The sequence below is a fragment of the Micropterus dolomieu genome, linkage group LG13 (genome assembly GCF_021292245.1).
Source record: "Micropterus dolomieu isolate WLL.071019.BEF.003 ecotype Adirondacks linkage group LG13, ASM2129224v1, whole genome shotgun sequence".
Taxonomy (NCBI): Eukaryota; Metazoa; Chordata; class Actinopteri; order Centrarchiformes; family Centrarchidae; genus Micropterus; species Micropterus dolomieu.
This window is the reverse complement of record NC_060162.1, coordinates 19,259,376-19,283,265: the sequence shown is the minus strand read 5'-3', so window position 1 is coordinate 19,283,265 and position 23,890 is coordinate 19,259,376. Positions and strand designations below refer to the sequence as shown.

General features: G+C 40.7%; 1 protein-coding gene across 1 annotated transcript; it reads left to right on the top strand.

Moving 5' to 3' along the window:
- The first annotated feature begins 792 nt into the window (after nucleotides 1-792).
- On the top strand, nucleotides 793-10,722 carry dusp4 (dual specificity phosphatase 4). Its single transcript, XM_046066373.1, has 4 exons — nucleotides 793-1,380; nucleotides 2,818-2,945; nucleotides 5,192-5,411; nucleotides 7,571-10,722. The coding sequence occupies exons 1-4, from the start codon at nucleotides 1,011-1,013 to the stop codon at nucleotides 7,957-7,959; spliced, it is 1,107 nt and encodes a 368-aa protein (XP_045922329.1). The 5' UTR covers nucleotides 793-1,010; the 3' UTR covers nucleotides 7,960-10,722.
- The last annotated feature ends 13,168 nt before the right edge of the window (nucleotides 10,723-23,890 follow it).

The window sequence follows — 23,890 nt, the reverse complement described above, 5'->3', positions numbered from 1 at the left end:
ACCTAGATTCAAGATGGCGAAGACAACAAAAAACTGGGATTATTAAACTCATACCATGCCTAACTTTAATGGTTCTTAACATATCGGTTATGGAATTCATCAGCAGATGTTCTGGTTTAAGATGATGTTGATGTCTGTTTTTAAGCCAGATAAAGATGAGCCTAGATGATGCCAATGCCAGAGCATATATAAATGGCGAATAGGCCTACTGCTGAAAATACAGATTTACAATAAAATCACTGCAAACACAAGAGGTCCTTGAGCATACAGTCATAAATGTGGCTAAAAAATATTATGCTGATGAGTCCAGTAGTATGCGAGATTAGCTGTGTCAGATATACACAGGCACACATGACTAAACACATGACCCCCTATGCCTGGGGGAGATAAAGTAGGCTACATGAAGCATCTCTACTATGTCGATTAGCCTACAGGACTCTCCACAAATAAATAAAACAAAGGTCAGACGCTAACAGGGTGTAACACTGGGCTGTGGGCTTTAAGACTGCGATTTAGAACTCCATTTAGCCTTAATCTTTTATTTCATCATAAATCGTCCTCTCGAGCTGCTAAGGCATGGCGAGTGCCAAACTCCACTGTGCACCTCGTGGAGTCTAATCTCAATCGGCTCTCCTTTCATTGATGTCTGTCTTTTTTTATGAATGAACGGCAGAGGGGGAAAGGGGACGGGAAACTCAACGCTTTATGATAGGCTGCTATCGGTTGACGTCACCTCCGCCGTGACGCGATGCACCCATTCATAAAATAAAGAGGAAAAAAAGAGAAACAACCCTGAGGAGAAACACTCGGAGACGGAGAAAGAGCACTAGTTGACCGGATCGGAGCGTAAAGAGTAAACGCGGTTACAATGCAGGGTGTGATGCGCTAAAAAAGGGAATCCACCGCAGGATCGGTGTGCCTTCTCCAGGTTTGGAGGGCGGTGGGGGCTCAGAGAGAGAGACGAAGATAAGCGACAGTAAGCCTACACAAGCACACTGAAACGACGCACGATGGTGGACCTGGGCGAGATGGACTGCCCGGTGCTGAAGCGGCTCCTGAAGGACGACAGCGCCAAGTGCCTGCTGCTGGACTGCCGCTCCTTCCTCGCCTTCAGCGCGGGGCACATACGCGGTGCCGTCAACGCCCGCTGCAACACTATCGTCCGCCGCAGGGCCAAGGGCTCCGTGCTGAGCCTGGACCAGATACTGGCCGGGGAGGAGGAGGTCCGAGTCCGCGTCCGCTCCGGGATGTACTCCGCCGCGGTGCTGTACGATGAGAGGACGCAGGACTCCGACGCGGTGAATGAGGACAGCACTCTGACTGTGGTGCTCAACGCGCTGTGCAGGGACTCCTCCGGCACACGCATATACCTACTCAAAGGTAAATACGTGCTTTATTATTACACTCTTTAAATGGGTCAGCCTCTGCATGTGGGCTAATGTTGAGAAAATAGGCTTCACTCAACGTGGTCATTACATTTCAGGATTCAGCCTCAAAAGGTCCATGGAAGCATTTCATTTAATATAACTGATGAAGGGTACTTTATTCTAATATAGGGTGATAAAGAGGCATAAAAATATATATATTATTCCCTTGATACATTGTTAAAATCAGCCTTTAATCGGGGCAATAACCTATAAAACATTTTTTTTTTGCTCAAAATAGGTGAGTTATTTCCTCCTGCATATGGCGTTTATTCTTGAATAAGCCCTTATATTAGTCAAAGTTAAAATGTACAATGAAAATAGTAATGATAACAGTACACTTGCTTGGAAGATTATATGTTTCTGTTAATGATTATGTTTATTTAATCAATGATAATAAAAATAATTTCTCCACATTTCATTAATAGCCTAGTTTAAATGGATATGCCACCAGCCTATCTAGGGCATAGCTCATTTTATTTTTCAACCAACATATCAATATTATTTTAATGCCTTCATAAAGCTACTGAATATTCGTAGCTGCTCCTTCGCCTATAAACCAGAGATTGAAATGTGCTGCAAACTGTGCTTGCTCTATTTTTATACACTGGTTTCATTTTTATTTTATCTGTTTTTGAATTTTACAATACACACACACACACTCGCTCGGTCACTCACAGCTACACACATACACACACAGACCAATGGCCGTGAGCTGAGTGAATGAGGTAATGCTGATGCGTACAAGCCACATCAAACCGGAGGGACTTACAGGACACCCGTGATCCTTTCAGAAACAGTTTGCCTGGGGTAAATGATAGATGGGAAGCTGTCTAAATCTAAAATCAACACTCGATTTACCCACCAGACTATATTTAGACTGCAGGAAATCTGAAAACCAAAGCTGCTGCAAGCTGCAAGCTGTGGCGCATTCTTTTTGTGTGTGTGTGTGCATCCTAATGACGCAGGCGCCTTGAAGCACAGGAGTGAATGTATGTAGCTTACGAAGACGACATTTTCCCAGTTAATCTGATTTGATCCCTGAGGTGCAGAGAGCGGTGGTCAGCCTATATAATAAAAGCAAAGGGATGATGAGATTGTTTTCAAATCCACGGCAGTAGATACAGGACAGAGTAGGTCAGGGGTCGGTTTCAGTAAATAAATCCTGGTGCAAATGGTACTGGGATATTAATGTGGTTAGCCATGCTTCTTTTGTCCTCAAATATGCGTATGCATAATAATCTCTATTTCTGTAATGTTCCTGGAGGCTCTGGTGGTCCCCAGTATTGAGTGAATCTCTCATGTTTTACTATAATGTTATTTCTAATGAGGTGCCTTACTCTATAGTCATTTTTCTAGAGTGGTGTAATTATATCTTATGTCTCCTTTCCAGGTGGATACGACAGGTTTTTCACAGAGTACCCAGAGTATTGTTTAAAGACCAAATCCTTACCGTCCCTCACCAGCCAGTCCAGTATCGACTCTGCTTGCTCGTCTTGTGGGACACCACACCATGACCAGGTAAAACACAGCAGTACCACTGGTGTCAATCTGATGTAGTTCATGTGTGAACTGCTACTGAGTGTGTGTACAGCCAATTGTTCAGTCTAAAAACGAATGAGCGTTTTTCAATGTAAAAAAAAAAACAGTTACCACACCAAAAAGCGATGTCTTTAATTAGCTTACTCGGTTAGACTAAAAGTGTTGAGTTCATAATAATATGTAACAGAAAAAACTGTTAAATGCATGATTTTGTTTCAGCTTTTTATGCTGTTCAGTTTCACATACTGACGCAGAGAGCTGCCGTGTGCAAACACTGGACGTTATTTGTCTTGCTATGCAACGGTTGTTCACTTTCCCACATTCATTCAACCACATTTGCCCATCTAGTCTGGGTGTCCAAAGAAGTGAAGTCACAGACTTGCTTCTTCAATGTAAACCAATGAAAATCCACTTTTTATTTAAATCAGTTATTTGTCTTTTGATAGGCTGCACTGGAGGCCGTAGTTCACCATTGATTCACCTCTGCGCCACTTCCTGTGACCTGTGTGGCCTGGTTTTTGTTAGTGGTCTGCCATTTGAGCCTGCAGACTTTATGCAATGTTCACAGTCACATGTGGTGTGGGTGTAATTCCCCTGGAATGCATGAGGAGAGAGACACAGGCAGTCCTCTGTGTTTTCTAAGAAAAATGCTTGATAGTCTCTCAGCCACACTGTCAGGTGGGAGTTTTATTCCAGGAACACTGTAGCTTCCTGTTGCAGCATAGAAACGATAGGCCTGGTAGAATAGCCAGTTGGGTATCTCACGCGCTATTTTCCTCTCTAACAACCCCCCTTACCCCTCCCCCCCTCCTCACATTACATCTCTTAGCAGTATTGATCATTTCCTGACGCTGTGTCAGTACCAAGTTCGTCAGCAGCAGTGACATAAACAGACAGAGCTCTTGTCAATAAGCCTCACTACCGGTATAGACCAGCAACCGACTGACCCCTCAGATCCAATGACAGGGAAAACAATACTTCCACTATTACATTAGAATAAGGTTTGAAATATGTTTCAAGATAAACAAAAATGGGTTGGCAAAGTTGGATTGGTGCATGTAAACATCAGGATATATGTAATTTAGACTAGAATATTTTATAAATATTTTTGTGTGTGTGTGTGTGTGTGTGTGTGTGTGTGTGTGTGTGTGTGTGTGTGTGTGTGTGTGTGTGTGTGTGTATATATATATATATATATACACATACACATACACACACACACACATATATATGTTCAGTTAAATATTTCCTCTTTATAATATGCATAAGACAGCAACAGATAAAACACAGCTTGCATAAATATTAGTGGAAACCAACATTTGCTATTAATCATAAAAACGATGTTGGTTGTGTGTTGGCTTAGGCATTTAAATGTTATGGCCAACAGTTAATATTATTACCCAAAACACAACTAAACCAGAAAGGACAAATAGATTGACATATTCAGTCATGTCTCAGTCAGTGCTATAACAGCATGTACTGTGCAGTATGCAGTAGCACGTAGTACTTTTGCTTACACTGTATCAGCTGCAAACACATGTTTGAGTAGAGCTGACTTTCAGAGGAAATGTTGCAGAATTGTGCAGCACATTTTTCTCAGAAGAACAGTTCTTTCTTTCCACCGATGAAGTGTGATCACTGAAAAAGTACAAGGTGTCCTCAATGAAGCATGACAGAATGGCGAATGTAAATCACCGGGATAAATCTGTTGTTCTTGCAGATGAATCAATAACACGCTATTTCCACTGAATTTCTATGGTCTGAGCATGTAAACATAAGTCAGCCCATCAGACACGCAGCTCCTACAGCAAGATGTGTTTCCTTATGGGGAAATAACCCAGCTTGAAACAAACGAAATGGCCCGTATCGAATGACCCCACATTAATCACAGATAATAAGCTAACCCTGGCCGATGATAAGCATGGCTAATGTGATTTAAAAAAAAATATTTAAGCGAGGTCACACTTTCACTGAAGACATCTGGTCTTTGGCCTCTGCTTCTTTGTCTTATCATGTAAGCTGTTATTCATTTAAGTAAATTATGTCTAACATGGCTCTAAGTTAGGTTGGGTCAGGAAATGTTTCTCCATGTAATGACTCAATGACGTGAATTAATGAATGATTAATGCACAAACTGCCTCCGATCAGAAAATCTGCCTCTTCACTGCTGATTTTAGAAATAAATAATTAATTTATCATTGTCCACCCATATGTCTTTCGTTCAGGGTGGCCCAGTTGAGATCCTCCCATTCCTCTACCTTGGCAGCGCCCTCCACGCCTCAAAGAAAGAGGTCTTGGACGCCATAGGAATCTCCGCCTTGCTGAATGTGTCCGCCGACTGTCCCAACCACTTCGAGGGGGCGTACCAGTACAAATGTATTCCTGTGGAGGACAACCATAAAGAAGACATCAGCTGCTGGTTCCTGGAGGCTATTGAGTTCATAGGTCAGTGAGGAAGTGTGTGATTTGCATGTATGGGTGTGATCCATGGTGGATAACCACAAATTTAAATGAGCTTCCTGCTGCAGCATGTTATTGTGGTTCGTTTTTAGGTCACATACTAAAACATTTCATCCGAGTTATGTTTATTTGTTCATTCATTTTGGAGTGATTGTGTGCAAGCTCTTGCAGTTCCTGCTGGTAGATGTCAAAGACCTTTTTAATATTAATGACAGACATATGTAGGGCTGCAACTAACGATTATTTTCATCATCGATTAATCTGAAGATTGTTTTCTCTATTAATGGTTTGTCTATAAAACAGCAGAAGAATGCCCATCACAATTTCCTTGTGCTTAAGGTGGCAGAAAATGTCTTGTTTTGTCAGTCTAAAACCCAAAAGATATTAAATTTGCTATAATGTAAGACAAAGATCAAGCAGCCGATTCTCACATTTGAGAAGCTGAAACCATCAAATATTTGGCATTTTTGCTGCTCATGCTAGCAAAACTACCTCTCTTCTTTAATCCCAAAACCAGAATGTAATGCGCATCACTTCTCGTGTGGAGTCTGAGAATTTTTCCCAGAAAATAGCTTTTAAGAGAACTACAATGGAAAGGCTTTCCGTTTACTGGACACAGGCACATGGTGACAAATCAGACATTTATTTGTCGGAATCCGGAATTATTTCCAAGTAGCCCTTTATCACACACATTTAAAATCTAACAACCAAAATCTAGTCATCTGAATCTATTGCAGAACAAAACGATGTAACACAATCAAGGTAAAGACAGATGATAGCATTTGGAATGATAAAATATTCCAATCAGTCCTGTCTCTGCAGCGTGATTTCTCATTTGTGTTTGTGTATATAACATAGGCAGGTGTGTGATTTGCTATTCCTTTGCATATCCATGGGGTGTGTGTGTTTGTTTATGGTTTCCCTGTGGTGACTGTATGTTTGTGAGCTTGTACTCTGATGTGTATGTGTCAGTGCTGGTATGCGTCATAGTTAGCTGCTGTGGGACCAGAGTCTGACTCATCCGCTGTTACTGGGTGAACAGACGCTGTGGTGGAGTTACCTGAAAATCTGTTTGTGTGTGAAAGAGAGTTTGACACAATGTAGACAAAAGCAGAGCACAAAGGATGAGGGATGGGGAAGGGAGGTTGTTAGCAATCAAGCGAGACAGAAATGCAAGTAAATCATTCCAGAAAGGTCATGGAGGGAACCCGGATTCAAAGCATTGGGTTTATATCCACAGAGCAGCACAGCCAGCAGTGGTGCAACATTAGATTAAATTAATCGACATGGAAAAAAAAAACAATAAATGAAGTTCCTCCATTATCTTCTTCATATTCTGTGCTTCCAATTTCCTGCAGGCCACTACACATGCACTGGGACATTAACACGACTAATCGTGAGGTTGTTGGGGAAATTGAATCACTGTAAACGCTTTAATCAAACTATTACATAAATCTTCACAGTATCGAAGTAATTGCATGCGTCTGAACATCCTGAGAGAGGCAGAGACATAAATAGGACAGGGGAGGAAGTGTGAAAGAGGCTGATGAGCCAAAATTTGTTGCACTTGCGTGTTTCAGTTAAATGTGATTTGCTGCTTTCTCACTTTGAGGTTAGCTACTGGTTTGACTGCACCGGAAGGGGAAATGAAAAGAGCTTGAGGGGAAAGCGTCACTATACATCTGTTGGGTTAAAAATACTGTAAAAGAAATTACATTTTAAGGTGATAGTTTGTTTACAGTGTTCTCCATCTTAGTTCAGGGTGTTAGCGTGCCGGTTAACATTTGCCAAGCATGGCTAAGGCTGATGGAAATGTCACTCGTTCTGCAGGCATTTGGCCATAAACACAAATGGACAAATCAAACATTTGACCTGAACATGCCGCTAGATGATAAGCTATTGGATACCCAAACTTCTCACTAATCATTGGGCGGGGGAGTACGGGGGTCTGTACCAAATTTCTTTGCGACCTATCCATCAGTTGTTTTGACATTTCATTCAAAACCACAGAACCTCTTGGTGGCGCTACAGGAAAAAGCCAGTCCATTCTGTAGATGTTGAGAGATTTTTGTAGTAGCTTATAAAAACTGAATTATTTTTACTGTCCATAGAAACCTCTGACTTTGGACCCCCTCTCTCCTCAGATTCAGTACGGGACTCCAGTGGGCGAGTGCTGGTCCACTGTCAAGCAGGCATCTCCCGCTCCGCCACCATCTGCCTGGCCTACCTGATGAAGAGGAAGCGGGTGCGTCTCGACGAAGCCTTCGAGTTTGTGCGCCGGCGTCGCAGCATCATCTCCCCTAATTTCAGCTTCATGGGGCAGCTGCTGCAGTTCGAGTCGCAGCTCCTCGCCACCTCGTGTGCCGCCGAAGCGGCGGCCACGGCGAGCCCGCTGCTCGGGCCCAAGTCCTCAACGACAACCACCTCGACAACAGCCACGCCCACCTCGCCGTTCATTTTCAACTTCCCGGTTTCAGTGGTGAACCCCGCCTACCTGCACCACAGCCAGATCACGACCTCCCCCGGTTGCTGATGGATAGCCAATCACATACTTCCCCCGACAAAGTAACTGAGCACAGACTGGGCTGTCATTGGCTGGACGATCTGTCAAGTCTTACTGGCCGCTGCAGTATAAATATGCTTCCAGTACGGGTGAGAGAAGTGTCATGGTGCCTGAGTCAAAACTCAAAGACTGAAACACTTTTTAAAGTTCAGAAACCAGCCAGCACTCCTTCCATTTCAACACAACATTTATTCAAATTGACCAAAAATGAACTGTAACTCGTTTCAGTAAATGAGTTTGGATGGAGTGCTGGACTGATGTTTACTGACGATACACCCTCTTCCGTGAGAAACAACAACAACAACAACAACAACAACAACAACATGCACAGAGGCACACTGACACACAAACACTGACACGGAGAGGCATGAGCAGCAGCGAACACACACTTTCTCTCTGTCTCTCTGTGCTTACACACGTTCACGACTACCAACTGAATAAGCTCAGTATGAAGACAGGGCCTGTTGCTATGGAGACAACAGGTCTTTAGGAGAGGAGATGGACACAGGAAGGAAGGAGGAATTTTAAGCACTTGCTCTTTCCCCTTTGGGTGTCCCTCCTGTTGCCAGACAAAAGAGATGGATGGAAAAAAAGAGGGGAGGAGATGCTGATAGAAAGCAGGAGCCTCTTCGGTGACAGGTGCTCTGCCGGCGATCTGACCGGAGCTTCCTGTCTTTCATACGTCCTCTTCCTGCACCCCCCTCCTCCCACACACACACACCTTCCTCTCCTCTCATCTCCTTTTTATCCTTTTATATTCCGTCCCTCCTCCTCCTCCTCTCATCTCTGCCTCTCATCTTCACCCCATCCGCCCCCTCTCCTCTGCTCCTCATCTCCTCACAAGAGAGGCTAAATAAATAAAATTAGATGCCAAAAAAAGGCCAGGGCCCTCATAAATGGACCGGGAAGCCCTACTGCAGGCCCCTGATACACACTGTAGGAAACCCCCTTCTGCTACATCACAAAAAGGGTTGTTATGGACGAATCGACCGAAAGAAAAAGCCCCAAGAGAATGGCGGGGTCACAAAAATTTATTATCGCTTAAAGAGCATTATGTTAGTTCTGGGACATTTTGTGACACGTCGTCTTTTTCCTGGATTTTGCTTTTATCGCAAGGCTTATTTTGGAGCACAGTGGCACTTGAAGAAAGCTACATAAAGAAGCATGCTGGTGGTTTTGTATGTTTTAATCCGTCTGTTTCTGTTCTTTTCTGCGAGTTTATTTTCATAGTGTACCCAAGTGAACTGAATACATTTGCTCCTGTAGGATGTAATTTCTTCAATTTATGGGCTAAAATGTGCACCACCAGCGGATGGTCCTTTTTAAGATGTTTGTGCCTTGTTCATAAAGGTGTCCAGTGGATTTAGGCATTCCTGGATTTGCCAGTGGAATGATCATTTTTTCTTAGCTGCTAGGGAGCAGATTGCTGAATGTTAGTCAGACTTAAAAACATCTCAGCAGTGCACCACAGGCCTCTTGTTCCACAATGGCAAAACAGCAAAAAGCCTCTCTCTTCATCTCTTCTCACGCACACTCACAGATGGACACAAACACATAATATACTGTATTTGAGTAGGTGGAAGTCCATATTAGGCAGCAGACTCAGAATAGCAATTTTTCAGGCTGACAAGACTTTTTAAGCTATAGAGTTAAAGCAATGTTTGAATAGATTTCCAAAGCAACAAAGACAAACTTGCTAAATCATTAATAGACATTTAAATTGGTGAGATTTTAGGGACCACATTTTCACGCATATATCCTCCGATGTTTTCACGGATTCACCTACCAAACATGAGTGGTTTACACTCTGTTTGGCAAACATCAGGGACCCTCAGTGTTGTTCCTTGTGAGGGGAATCCAGGTTTCACTTTTTAAATCCATGCTGGAAAAAAAAGAGAAGAACTTTGAGGCCATAATCCAATAACAGGAAGTTGTCCTTATGAATCAGTTCATTATGTGTATATCTGAGTCCTGATGTGCGCACACACCCGTTCAACACAACCATAATCCTCCCCTGTTTTTTAAAGGTTGTCCACAGCGCTCTCCTTGAAGTCATGCAATACAACAACAGCAGTGACTTTTTAGCACATTTCTTAATGACATTTTCAGACAATGTTTGTATTGCTTTTGCTTTTGACCGAGCTAAGCTCTACACTCCGTGTTAGACATCCAAAGGCACAAAGTCCACCCATGATTGCTTTTATACACGGGTCCTGATGTGTACACACACACACACACACACACACACACACACACACACACACACAGGGTTTCAAAGAAGACAAACCCTTTTCTGTTTTGGAGATTGTCGGCACCTATCTCTGTAGCACTTTGAAGTGATGCAATACTGTATTTATAATTGATTTCTACATCATGGTGATGGTAGACTGACTAGACTTAACATAAAGACATTTTGTCTATGTAGAGAGAGTGAGACAGAGAGAGAGAGAGAGAGAGAATAGAAAGCCAGTCGGTGAAAAACGCAATACTTTGTACACATCTGTGTGGTACCTGTCTGTCTTTCAGCCTCTCTGTGTTAGTCCATCTGACTTGACTGTCCTCTGTCTGGTCAATGCTGTTTACCCGTCATGGCAATATCAATCCTCCACTTGGACATTTATATTTAAAAAAACAAAAAAACCTACTTTCCCTCAATTTTATTGTGGAATGAATAATCTGTGCATTTATTTATTACTGAAGATCTGCTGTTGAATAAACAATGTTCTTAATTAAGTTGTATGTGCTTCCTTTTTATGGCAGTGTGTGAAACTGAGTATTAATATACACACTTTTATAAAAGTCAATTATATGACTAAACATAGTGAACAATGTATTTGTATTGATTCCGACATTGTGGGTAATTTAGGAATTAGTACATATGGATGTAGAAGTACAATAGATGATGCAGGTTTAGCTGCAGGTTCAAGAAAAGAAAACATCAAATGAGTATAGCAAGTGGATGGGGGAATTTTACTTAAGTGCCTCCTCTTCTAAGTCATTCAACTTTCCAATGAATTAGTTATACTTGGCTTCAAAAGTAAATAAATGAAGTTGTCAAAATAATCCAAGGAGGCCAGAGGTCAAAGACAAATTGTAGAATGTCAAATACATTCAAGGGGAGGACACAATAACAGTAACACAAAATGCACAAGTACTACTGCTCTCATCTCTACAATCATATGAAGGCACCTCTCTATTTGTGCCTGAAATAAAAGCAGAATCAGCCTTATTGGCCAAGTATGTGTACACATACAATGAATTTAACTCCAGTTTTAAGTCGCTCCCAACGTTACATGAAGTTACAAGAACAACTTTTATTCAGCTAAAAACAAGGACAACAAAGCTTAACAAGATATGTATAAATACACATACAACTCTTTAATATGAATGTTAAAATTTTTTAAATATTAATATACATAAAAGCAACAAAGAACTAATATTTACTCCCCCTTTCAGAGACAGGAATGTTATCTCGGGGGGCCATCTAGTGGTGAGAACATTTAATTGTCCTTGCTCTGCCTATTTCAGATGATGACGCCCACAAAACAGGAGCAAAGCACCAACTCAGCAACAGGTAAGGATGTGATTCCCAATTAAGTAAGCCACAGCAACTGCAGAGATTCATGGTACTTACAACAGCTAATTGACACTGCTCATGCCAGAGTCAGCACAGGAAAGAAAGATTTTGATCACACACATCAAATCTCTGTATTGGTTTGTTTCAGAACTGCAACATTTTAACCCCATTTAATCCCAAATTTTTCCTAGCAATTTGAGTACATGCATTTCATTCCTTAGAACTCCCTAACACACAATATTTATGCCCTTTTTGATTTTATGTTGGTTAAGTTAGTTAGTCAAAATTCACACAAATTCTTCAATTAGACCAAGCAAGTTAAATCAATAAAAAACAAACATTAAAAAACACATTTTCATTTCAAAAACATTTAGCATGTCATAGCAGGCAGACATAAACTGTGCCTTAGAATAGTGGTTCTCAAAGTGGGGACTGGGGACCCCCAGGGGTCCTTATGGTGGTTCGAGGGGTCCTCAGCAAAAAGGGGAATAGTTTTTTTTTTTCACTATAATTCCATCCAAAAGCAACATAATTACTATTTCGGTCATGGGTTTCATACACATTCTGTAATAAAACATCTACCAATCTAAACCAATCAAACATACCAATCAGTATGTCACCCCTCAAAGACCTGTAGGCCTTGCTTCATTGTAGATATCAGTTATATGACCAAGACAAGTGATGTGAGAAGATGTGTGGAGAACCCTATAGAAACTCAGCAACTCATCCAGGTTCAGATAGGTTTGCACTATATAGGTATTTGACATAATTAATAATAATTATTTAATTAGCTGACACTTTTATCCAAAACTACTTTCAATTGCTATATATGTCAGAGGTCACACGCCTCTGGAGCAACTGGACAGTGGTTAAGTGTCTTGCTCAGCGACACATTGGTGGATGTATCATAGTGTAAATATCTCACACCACAGGCATGTGCCTTAGCCACTGCTCCGTCACCACCCCTCTATTAACATCTCAAACCAATTGGTTCTCATGAACATCCTCCAGATATTGCCATTCAATAGTCTACCTATCTGAGCCATCACTGTCACTTTCAAATCCTACTTTTTCAAATGGGGGGTCTCATATGTCTAGGAGGTCCAACACATCTGATAGTTTCAAAATGTGTGAAAATAAACAGATGATAACTAGGGTCACAGCCAAAACCTGTGTTTTCAATTGAAGCACTGTGTTATACTACCGGTCTAACAAATTTACACCTCTTACGAGCAAAATCTATATGCAGGAGTATAATTCTCAAAACATATCAGTAGTAGACACTTAAAAATATGTACAAAATATGACTATTCTATCTGTTAATTAAGGTATTGTACTTACTACTTTTTGTAGTAATCTGAGGAAGACATCTTCTTCCAGGTGTGCAAGCAGAAAGTAAACTAATCTGGTCATGTGACCTTTCACACTAGTCGTGATATTGATCAATTTTAATCAAGACAATCTATTTTTTCATTTAAAAGTTGAATTTCTTGCCCAAAGCCAACAATACAACTTTCAGAGCTTCAGAATTAACAGAAAAAGACATGGTCACAAATAACCCGGGATTAAACGGGTTAAGTGTAACGTGCTCCACTATCAACTATAATATTTTGCGCCCACTGTGCTTTATATTTTTCTGGTCTTTACGTTTGTCTGTACACAAAGTGTACGCTCAATTTACAGGTGCTGGTCATATAATTACAATATCATCAAAAAGTTGATTTATTACATTCAAAAAGTGAAACTTGGATATTATATTCATTCATTACACACAGACTGATATATTTCAAATGTTTATTTCATTTAATTGTGATGATTAAAACTGACAACTAATAAAAATCCCAAATTCAGTATCTCCGAAAATTAGAATATTACTTAATACCAATACAAAAAAAGGATTTTTAGAAATGTTGGCCAACTGAAAAGTATGAACATTAAAAGTATGAGCATGTACAGCACTCAATACTTAGTTGGGGCTCCTTTTGCCTGAATTACTGCAGCAATGCGGCGTGGCATGGAGGTACTGCTCAGGTGTTATGAGAGCCCAGGTTGCTCTGATAGTGGCCTTCAGCTCTTCTGCATTGTTGGGTCTGGCGTATCGCATCTTCCTCTTCACAATACCCCATAGATTTTCTATAGGGTTAAGGTCAGACGAGTTTGCTGGCCAATTAAGAAAAGGGATACCATGGTCCTTAAACCAGGTACTGGTAGCTTTGGCACTGTGTGCAGGTGCCAAGTCCTGTTGGAAAATGAAATCTGCATCTGCATCAAGTTGGTCAGCAGCAGGAAGCATGAAGTGCTCTAAAACTTCCTGGTAGACGGCTACGTTGACCTTGGACCTCAGAAAACACAGTGGACCAACACCAGCAGATGACACGGCACCCCAAACCATCACTGACTGAGGAAACTTTACACTGTAATTCAAGCAACGTGGATTCTGTGCCTCTCCTGTCTCCCTCCAGACTCTGGGACCTTGATTTCCAAAGGAAATGCAAAATTGACTTTCGTCAGAGAACATAACTTTGGACCACTCAGCAGCAGTCCAGTCCTTTTTGTCTTTTGCCCAGGCGAGACGCTTCTGACGCTGTGTCTTGTTCAAGAGTGGCTTGACACAAGGAATGCAACAGCTGAAACCCATGTCTTGCATACGTCTGTGCGTGGTGGTTCTTGAAGCACTGACTCCAGCTGCAGTCCACTCTTTGTGAATCTCCCCCACATTTTGAATGGGTTTTGTTTCACAATCCTCTCCAGGGTGCGGTTATCCCTATTGCTTGTACACTTTTTTCTACCACATCTTTTTCTTCCCTTCGCCTCTCTATTAATGTGCTTGGACACTCTGTGAACAGCCAGCCTCTTTAGCAATGACCTTTTGTGTCTTGCCCTCCTTGTGCAAGGTGTCAATGGTCGTCTTTTGGACAGCTGTCAAGTCAGCAGTCTTCCCCATGATTGTGTAGACTACAGAACTAGACAGAGACCATTTAAAGGCCTTTGCAGGTGTTTTGTCTTCAATATTGAACCTTTTCTCAATATTCTAATTTTCTGAGATACTGATTTTGGGGTTTTCCTTAGTTGTGAGTTATAATCATCAAAATTAAAAGGAATGAACACTTGAAATATACCAGTCTGTGTGGAATGAATGTATACATTATACAAGTTTCACTTTTTGAATGGAATTACTGAAATAAATCAACTTTTTGATGATATTCTAATTATATGACCAGCACCTGTATATAACAAGTGAAACAGCGCCCTCTGGACCGTCAATGATGGTATTGCGCATGTAAAGCCAGGTGAAGTTGATATCCCTTGATTAAAGAAGTACAAACCGAGTTTATTTAGCAAACAGTCAGTTACGGTGTGAAACTGTGAATATACGGGTGTAAAATAAACTATTTAGGTGAAACCTGTCGCACTTTGGCTTCACTCCAGATAACTGTAGACAATTATTAATAATAATATTAGTTAGGACGTCTTCCACTAAGTTAGCGTTAACTTACTAGCTAGGAGTCATGGAGGGAGGAAATTGCATCGACAAGTGTTTGTTACGGTAATTGTCATTGCAGCAGCAAACGCAATATGAAGTCATAAAATGGATTTTATCCACTTTGCCTTTATGAAGAAGAGAACGGACTTCATCCTCAAACAACGTGAGTCAAATACACCCTTTTTGCTCGCTACTTATGTCACTGGTGCTTAGCTTGGCTGTGTGGTTATGCTGTCCTATGCCTCCTTTCCCTGGAACCTAAAGCTATTAATACTATATAATAATACTATATTTATACTATATATATTTAATACTGCTGTTGTCAGATACAGATAATGCTGTACTCGCTCATCCCTATTGTCTACATAGACACAGAAGGACAGAGCCCACAGGAACTTTGAACCATTGCTTCACTTTTGTAATCATTGGTTGTTCAGTCAGTGTGATTTGTGTAGGATTGTAACTTGGGTTACTAAGTAACTGGTAACGTTAGACCATGTAGGCTAGTTTTGGATATAGATAAGAGGAGGGTATAGGATACATCATTGATAAGGTTGTTTGTTTTTAGCATCTTTATCTCTTTATTCAATCTATTATCTGCATCACTGTGTAATATTGGTGGTAATTATATTTGTATGGAGGAAGATGGATAAGAATTGTGACTACAATGAGTAAACCACAGCATCACATTTGCAAAGTTAGGTTAAAGTTAAAGCCCAGGCTTGCCAATAATAAGTTAATTTAAAATCATTGTAATGTAAATCATTTAATCAGATAGAAATTTTCAATTCCATGTGCGCATATGACAAAATAAGACAGTAAATGAAAACTCCACTGGCAAATAATTTTCAGTGTACTCCAAAGCATTAACACTGCCATAATTATGTTGATATTAAAAATTAAATAGACATTTGATTTTCAACGTGACACTTAAGATTTAAACTACAAACTGGATTTTAAAATTATATTTTGATTTGTTACATTTTGATCACATTTTTAATGACAATTTAGATAGATTTTATTGTCTCCAAACTCTACAGGGTGTGTATTATGTGTGCCTCAAAGATGCATCCAACAATGACACAAATACATTTGTACAGAAAAACAGTGTGTTCTTGTGATTAGCGAGCTGTGGGATTTAGCACTACTATAGCAGATGGGGGGAAAAAACTCGGAAACGTGCTTTTTTCCCCATCTGTGTAGTGAACTGTGTCTGTGCCAGGGTCATGTGCTACATAGACTGTTGTTGTTGGGGGTTGGAGAACAATGATTTTGGAAGCAGTGTGTGCAATATGGGACAACTTGCTGGAGACAGACAGCACGGTTAGAAAACAGGGGGAGCAGTAGAGTATTATGGATTGAATTATGATTTTGTAAAGCAGTAAGCCTCCAGCTCTTGACAAAACACTGATGGGTGTCTTCATGGTTAACACTATTTTCTAGCAAGTGCTGTACTTTGAATATAGTTTTATTTCGTCCACAGGTGTTTAAAAAAGGCCCCATAGAGTGTTAAAAGCAAATAATTCAATTTAGGAAGTAAAATAAACAATAGGTTAAAGAGGTGGTATTATGCTCATTTTCAGGTTCAAAATCTTAATTAGGGGTTGTACCAGAACAGGTTTACATGGTTTAATTTTCAAAAAACACCATATTTTTCCTCATACTGCACATTGCTGCAGCTCCTCTTTTCACCCTGTGTTGTACGCTCCGCTCTTGAGCTACAGAGTGATGCCTCTTACTTGTACAAAAGCTTTGTTGGGAGTTGCACATGCGCAGTTCCCAGGTAAGGACTACTAGCCAATCAGAAGCAGAGAAGGGCGGGTCGTAAGAAACAAGGTAGTGTGATCCAAATCAAAGCCGCTTCAGACTGTGAGCGTAACCTAGCAGATGGTGGAAGTTATTACCAGTCCACAACATCATTGTTCCACATCTTACCATTAGGACTTAAAGTTGAACTGTTGCCGGTGTTCTGACGATCTATGCTGCCTTGCCGAAAAATGCTTCCATAGCACAAATCGATAGACTCGACTCTACTCGGCCCTGCTCCGTTTTCCATTGCAGACAGTACCCAGAGATGGTACGTAGCTGGTCGTCATAGCGACGCCACACACAACTGCCGCGACGTAATGTTCAATGCGACACACACACACACACCGGCTCTTAAAATATATCTACTCTACTAATCTACTATTCCTCTGAATGTAAAGACAGATAAGCGGTATGAAAACCTTCCAGCTGTGTTTTCCTCTGTCATTGTTGTTGCAGCGGTCTGTGTGACGGCGGGAGCAGAGGGCTCTGTGAGCGGGCGGCTGGCCGGCCTCACACGCGCCTCCCGCGGGTTGGCGCAGGCTTCCCCCGCAGCCACATGCGGAGCTCCTCAACTCCGAAAATATTCAAGCATTTTTGTTCCGCCATCACTTCTCGTAAAAACTGTCAATATTCTAAATCTACACAGCTGATTTAACCTCAAAACTTCTCAGAAGTGGATTTAATGATGAAATTCCATACGAAAACTGTAAAACTTTCTGTTGCTGGCCTCTGTCTGGTGCACACAATTATGATGCAGTGAATAGGAGTGGGGGGAAAAAATCGATCCAGCATAGTATCGTGATATTTGCCATGGCAATACTGTATGATACAAGGACGCCAAGTTATATACATGCTTAAACTAGATAATTCTTTTGCTTGAGTCAGTGGAATGCGCTGTACAAATGCATGTGTGTGCAAGGGATCAGGATGGTACCACCTCCACATCATTTTGAGCAAGGGAAAACCCTGCAAAGAGCTTTGAGTTTGCAGATGGTGGATATTCTTTGCTGGCAGCAGCAGTATGGATGTCAGTGTTAATTGTCCACTGTGATTCAAGGTGTTTGAAGCTGTCAGCCTGCTCGACTGTCTCAGTCACCACGGGTGAAAATGGGGTTTAGGTAAGTGCAGTGCGCGTTGTGGGTGCCTTTGTCTTATAAACATTCAGCTGCAGGCAGTTACTTTTACACCACTTAATGAAATGGGAGATGGAGTGTTAATAAGTCATCACAGTTCTTCAAGTCTGGCAGTGTCATCAGGGTACTTAAAGTATGTGGTGAGAGGAGATGGGTTAGTGCAGTTATTAGCATGCAAGGTGTGATGAAGCATAGACTGTATAAAAGAAGTGGGTGTTCCCACCATGACCTCCATGGGGGGGGGGGGGGGGGGGGGGGGGGGGTTTGGCATTTTGTTGTTGCCATATTGGTTTACTGGAATCAGAAGTGACATTTGGACAAGAGGATAGAGCTAGCTAGCTTGGCTGGCAAGGTTCATTCTTAACTCATTAATTGCGATGCTAATTTTGGCTAGTGAAGGGCTTAAATTAAAATGTACTTACTGGACAGCAGTCGTTAATACAACCAAATGTTGAACAAGACACTTTCAAAATAATACAATTAACTTTCATGTACTGGAAACACACCGACAGGGTCAAAGTTCTTAGATGAAAACAGCCACAGACTCAAAAAAAAAAGTTCATGCTAGTTAAATGCAGAGGATACGATTCACTGCTATCCAGATTGACAGGTCGCAGTGGTAGTGACTTGTCAATCATAAGGTAACCATGCCCTAAAGCCTCTCTGCTTTATAGTTTACTTTAAATGGAACCATAATTTACTAAATGAACATAATGCTGTTTTGGAGAAGACTTGCGATTGAGACCATGAACTCGTTAGGTAAATGGTTACTGAGGTAATAAATCAAGGAGTAGGAGGAGTAGGGTCATTTTGTTTTAGACTCACTTAATCAGACATCTTTTGGCAACCAGTGGAGTCGCCACCCGCTGGCCATTAGAAATAATGCAGGTTTAAGGAACTTCTGCATTGGCTTCACTTTCAGACCCAGAGGTTGCCGCTTGGGAGGAAGAGACAGGACAGTGTTGTGGGTCTCCGGTGTTGGCATGTGCACACAAATGCAAAGTGAAATTTCTTTTTCATATTTGCAGGCCTTGGCTTCCATAAACTACCGATACAATGGTACTACAAATCTAACTTTGTTTTCTGTTTAGTAAACTAAGTCACAGTGTCCTACCTCTCCTGTTTCTGTTCGGCTGAGGTGCCAAAAAATTCACCCTCATGGCCATTCATCTCGTTGAAAACACAGAAAATCAATTGAACAGCATAGGAAACAGGATGAATTTGAGTTTTAAGACCGTTAAGTGCCTCCCTAATCTCGACATGGAAATAAATGTCCTTAGTGAGATGAACCCTCTTGGTCTGCCAGATCTCAGTGTCTAGATTACATTCTGCACTGATACCTGGAGTGCAGTTGAATTGCATTTCATTATACTGTGTTTTATATCTTGCATTGAGACTTTGTAGCAGAATACGCCTAGCTATTAAACTGTAAACTGCTTTATGACAAAATTTACTTGCCTGCTTCAGTGGAGGTAAATTAACAAAAAAATGAACAGAGACAAGATTAATAAAAAAATACAGAATTTTTAGTAATCACATGGTGCCAATGAACTGAACAAAGACTGTAACCCAAAATACACTTTAAGTTCTTTTATTAAGGATTTTCTTCTGTACAAGAGTGAGGAGTTTCTCTGTTTCACGTGTTAGCCTGTCAGCAGCTCTGTACAACCGGCTGTACAACAGGAGATCAAACATTACTGATAAGGAAATGTGTTAATTGAAGTGGTGGCTTTCGGTACAACGCAGGTCAGAAGGTGAGGCATGGATTGTTTGAATGCACGCAATCATACAACCCTCCAAACTATTTACAACAAGATGACTGACTGGCCTTTGAGACAGATAAGTAAAGGCAGACCAGCTAAAACACAACTCAAATGTTATCACATAAAAGGTCTTTGAAAGTTCTTTCAAAGGGGAAAAAAAACAAGAAAAATGCACTCAAAATCATCCATAAAAGATCCATCAAAAGGCCCATCTGGAGTTGGTTTATTTACAGTCTGATTTAAACCAAAGCCAACAGCTCTAATAAATCATACAGTGCTGCTGGCCTTAATGAGGTCAACACTATAAACTTCACCTGCTCTCTATGCCTAGAGAGCCAGCAGCAATGCTACCACTTCTGAACCTTTCTCCTACTGCTGACTGATCAGGGACAACACAGGTATAAAAAAATTTAAATCAGGCATCGTTAGGCCTATGTGTTTTAAAGGATAATTTTGGTATTTCAAAACCTGGGCCCTATTTTAGTGTCGGTGACTAGTAGGTACAAAAAGTTGTAGAAATGAATTGGTGGGAACGATGGAGAGGAGTTTGTGTATGTAAAGGAACTGCTAGTAAGACGTTATTTTTCTAACGTTACTCCAACACATCAAACTCCCCTCTCCAACAACAGACTCACGTTTCCACCGTGGTCTTCCTGCAGTAACTCGCCTGTAACGAGATTTCAGAGCAAGAATTGTCCTTGGGCGGTTGTTATAAACAAAGGGTGTCTATGGTAGGGGATCCTTTCCATGATATTGTCATGGTAAATCAGTCTGATCCTGTCAGTGGCAAAAAGAAGGACTTTTTGTGGATGTTATTTTGATGGGCACAATTTTGTTCCTACAAGTCATTTCGACACAAAATGTGAAAATAGGGCCCAGGTTTAAAAATAAAAGCAACTAAAATCACAATATTATTTCAGTCAAGTCTTAAAAGCAAAAGTACAGTACATGTGGCCTTCTACTGTTTTTAACTGTGTCTAGAACTGTTTCCCCTTTAAAATGTTTTACCATTAAAATTACATTTCAAGCTTATTAGTTTATCTCATTTTTACTTTAGTCATCAGTTGTTGTTTCTTCTACTTTGAATTTTTCAGTTTTAATTCATTTCCTTTTCTTTTTCCCTGCAATGAATCACTTTGTAATTTGCTGAAATGTGCTTCTCTAATCATCGTTATTGGGATAAACTATTGCTATCAAATATGTGGACTGCAAAACTGAGGGGAAATGCTGGTATGAATACTTCACAGCGTGAAAATAGCTTGACTAAAAGGCTTTTGTTTAATAGTCTCTATTCTGAGCTGCCAGTTAACTTTCTCAGGAAACGCACAATTTTAGGCTCAGTTCACACTTAACATGGATTTAATGCTCGTTTGCACTTGCCTCAGTCCATCATCTTCACTTTAAAAGTGCAAATCAGCTGAAATCTGAGTTCAACTGGCAGACATGGTAATAAAAAAAAATCAAATATTGGAACAGCTTTGTCAAATTTGAAACAGCCTGTCCATTACTGACATCTAAAAATCTTCTGCTGTAAACCAGCTATCTCTCTTTTGCTGCTCATGGTGAGTTTCCAGGTGACTTCAAGGCAATCTGTTGATTCTCAAACACTTTCAAGGGCATTTCCCATTCCCTTCAACACAGTTTTAAGGAATTTCAAAGACCTTCAGCACTGCTTGAGCTGATGTGATTGACAACTCAACTTGTGTGTGTGTGGTCCCGTGTGGTGTACAGTGTCATTAATAAAAATATAATCATAAATAAACAATCAACAGAAGAATATGGTCAGTATAGTAAAAAAAAAAAAGCTTAGTTAATAGTGTGAGGAGTCTGCTAATCTTGTCATTATTAGTGTCACTATAAATGGTTAATGCAAACACGTGTGATAGCTCATCTTTATGTACACATATCATCATCCTCTTCATCCTCCTCAACCTCAGTAAACCTGCAGATGTGTAGTTATATAAATATCTTTTTGAAGCCTGTGACCAGCCCGCTGAATGGCTCGCTAAGATACAGTGACTAGGCTCACATTTCACATTCGCTTATAATTCGTTTGTTTGAGGAGTGTAAACCCAGGAGTACAACAATGACCCTAAAATTATGGAAAAATAAGCACGCAGCGGTAAAAATTAAAATGGAATATGCCTCAAAAGTAAATGAATCCCTACATATATGCCTTCCTGATATCCGGTATATTTGTACTCAATACTGCAAGCCAGCAGCTCCTCTGTTGCACCACTTGGGGGCATCAACAGTTGCAGGTAGAGGAAAAAAGGAGAGAAGGCAGCAGGTTATGTAAACAACAACACAGGATGTGTGAGGCATTAAAACACGACAAAAAGATGCTCCAGGTGTTAGTGTACATGAGATATACACACACCGGTGTAGCTGCAGTGAGGGTGAATGTTAAATTGCACTTGACAAGATCAGGATTATCACAACATAGGGCTTCACAGAGAATGACATCCCATAAAATCCCCAATCACAGAGTCTGAAAAGTCATCCCATGTCCCTAAATGATTTCTTCTCGTTGGTAACAGTCACTTCTCACACCAAAGGTGGTGATGTAACAACACTTAACAGTAGCAAAAAGCGCTCCGTCCAAAGAAAGCTTGAGTCAGCGTTTTTATCTTTTATCAGTATTATAATTTCCTTTTGGCATGAAAGATCACATTGTCGCTGTATTGAAGTTCAAACTCTCCTGACTGTTTTTGTTGTCGTGTAGTTAGCTGAGTTGCCAAGTGCAGCTTTGAGTAAACTGTAACACAAGTGAAGAGGAAAATTGTAAGTCAAGTTTGGGTGCAGTGTGTGTTTTTGTACATGTGCATATAACATTGTCACAGTCTGGTCTCTTGTGGTCCTCCTGGTTCTGGTAAAAGACTAAGTTTGGACTTGTTTGCTCAAACAAGCACCGACCACCATGTTTGACTGTCAGAGCCATTCTGGAAGTCGTTTAGTTCCTAGATGTAGTTCCTATAATGACCCTTGACATATGATCCAAAACACAGGATTAAATTGAATTGGAAAACCTCCAAAGTCAAGATGCAGAGGATGGTCCCGATGTGGACTGTGGTGGATAGTCTGCAGCAGCAGTCTCCTGTTTGTTTTCTGCTTATTGACTTCTGGGTATTTGTCCGCTGTAATCTGTTTTTACTACTCCCAGTCCCTGCTCATACTTGTTTCTTCATTTCCTCTTTGTCTACAACAAAACATATGTGAGCGAACACAGACAGTATAGTTTACATGAGCCTCGTTTGTAAAACTGTGACAAGTTGTACCAAAATGCACTAGATTTCTGTTCTCTCTCAGCATGACAATCGCTGTTTCTGGAAGTGGCCTTAGGCTGTTGTTTTGTTGCTCTGGATGATGCACAATATCAAAACAACAAATTAAAAACTGGGAGTAGAATACATGAGCAGTGCATAGGTGCAAAATCAGGGATGCATTTTTTTTTTTTGCTTTGGACTGTGTCCCGTTCTAATTGGTTTCTTAATAATTTCAGCCAGAGGATTGCACATTTTAAACATTATCTCACTGGTACACTTCCAGAAATGTTGATCAAACCATTTTCTTCTCCCCCTGCAAGATTAGACCTAATTAAAGAATCTGATGCGTTTTTGCTCTCTGCTTCTTTGGGCTGAACATGTATTGTACCCCCAAAACTAAAAGTCACTGCCGCTTCATCCTCTTCTTCTTCTGTCCAGACACATCTACGTCTTGTTCCCGAGGGTCGTCTGACGACGGTCAACAATTCACCACACCCACCTCAAGTTCAGCTCTGGAGACTTTCATTCTGGGTCTGAGGTTCGAAACACCTTAAAGAGTTCAATTCTCTTAGATATTGCATTCTGGCCTTCTTCGGATCCAGCTGTGACTGTGTTTTAGGACTTCTGCTCGGGGGTGGCAGCAGGCGTGGCCAGACTCTCCGGCTTCACAATCTGGTAGGTGATCAGGTATTCCGGGTAAGCCTGTGAACAAAGACCACATCAAATCAAAGTAAAACTAAATATTAGACTTATTGGTGGAGGTGAACTCATCATATACATATATATATATATATATATATATATATATATATATATATATATATATATATATATATATATATATATATATATATATATATATATATATA

Coding starts and splice junctions, on each gene's coding strand:
- dusp4 (XM_046066373.1), top strand. CDS start 1,011: ATGGTGGACCTGGGCGAGATGGACTGCCCGGTGCTGAAGCGGCTCCTG. Junction 1,381..2,817: donor ACGCATATACCTACTCAAAG/GTAAATACGTGC, acceptor TCTCCTTTCCAG/GTGGATACGACAGGTTTTTC. Junction 5,412..7,570: donor GGAGGCTATTGAGTTCATAG/GTCAGTGAGGAA, acceptor CTCTCTCCTCAG/ATTCAGTACGGGACTCCAGT.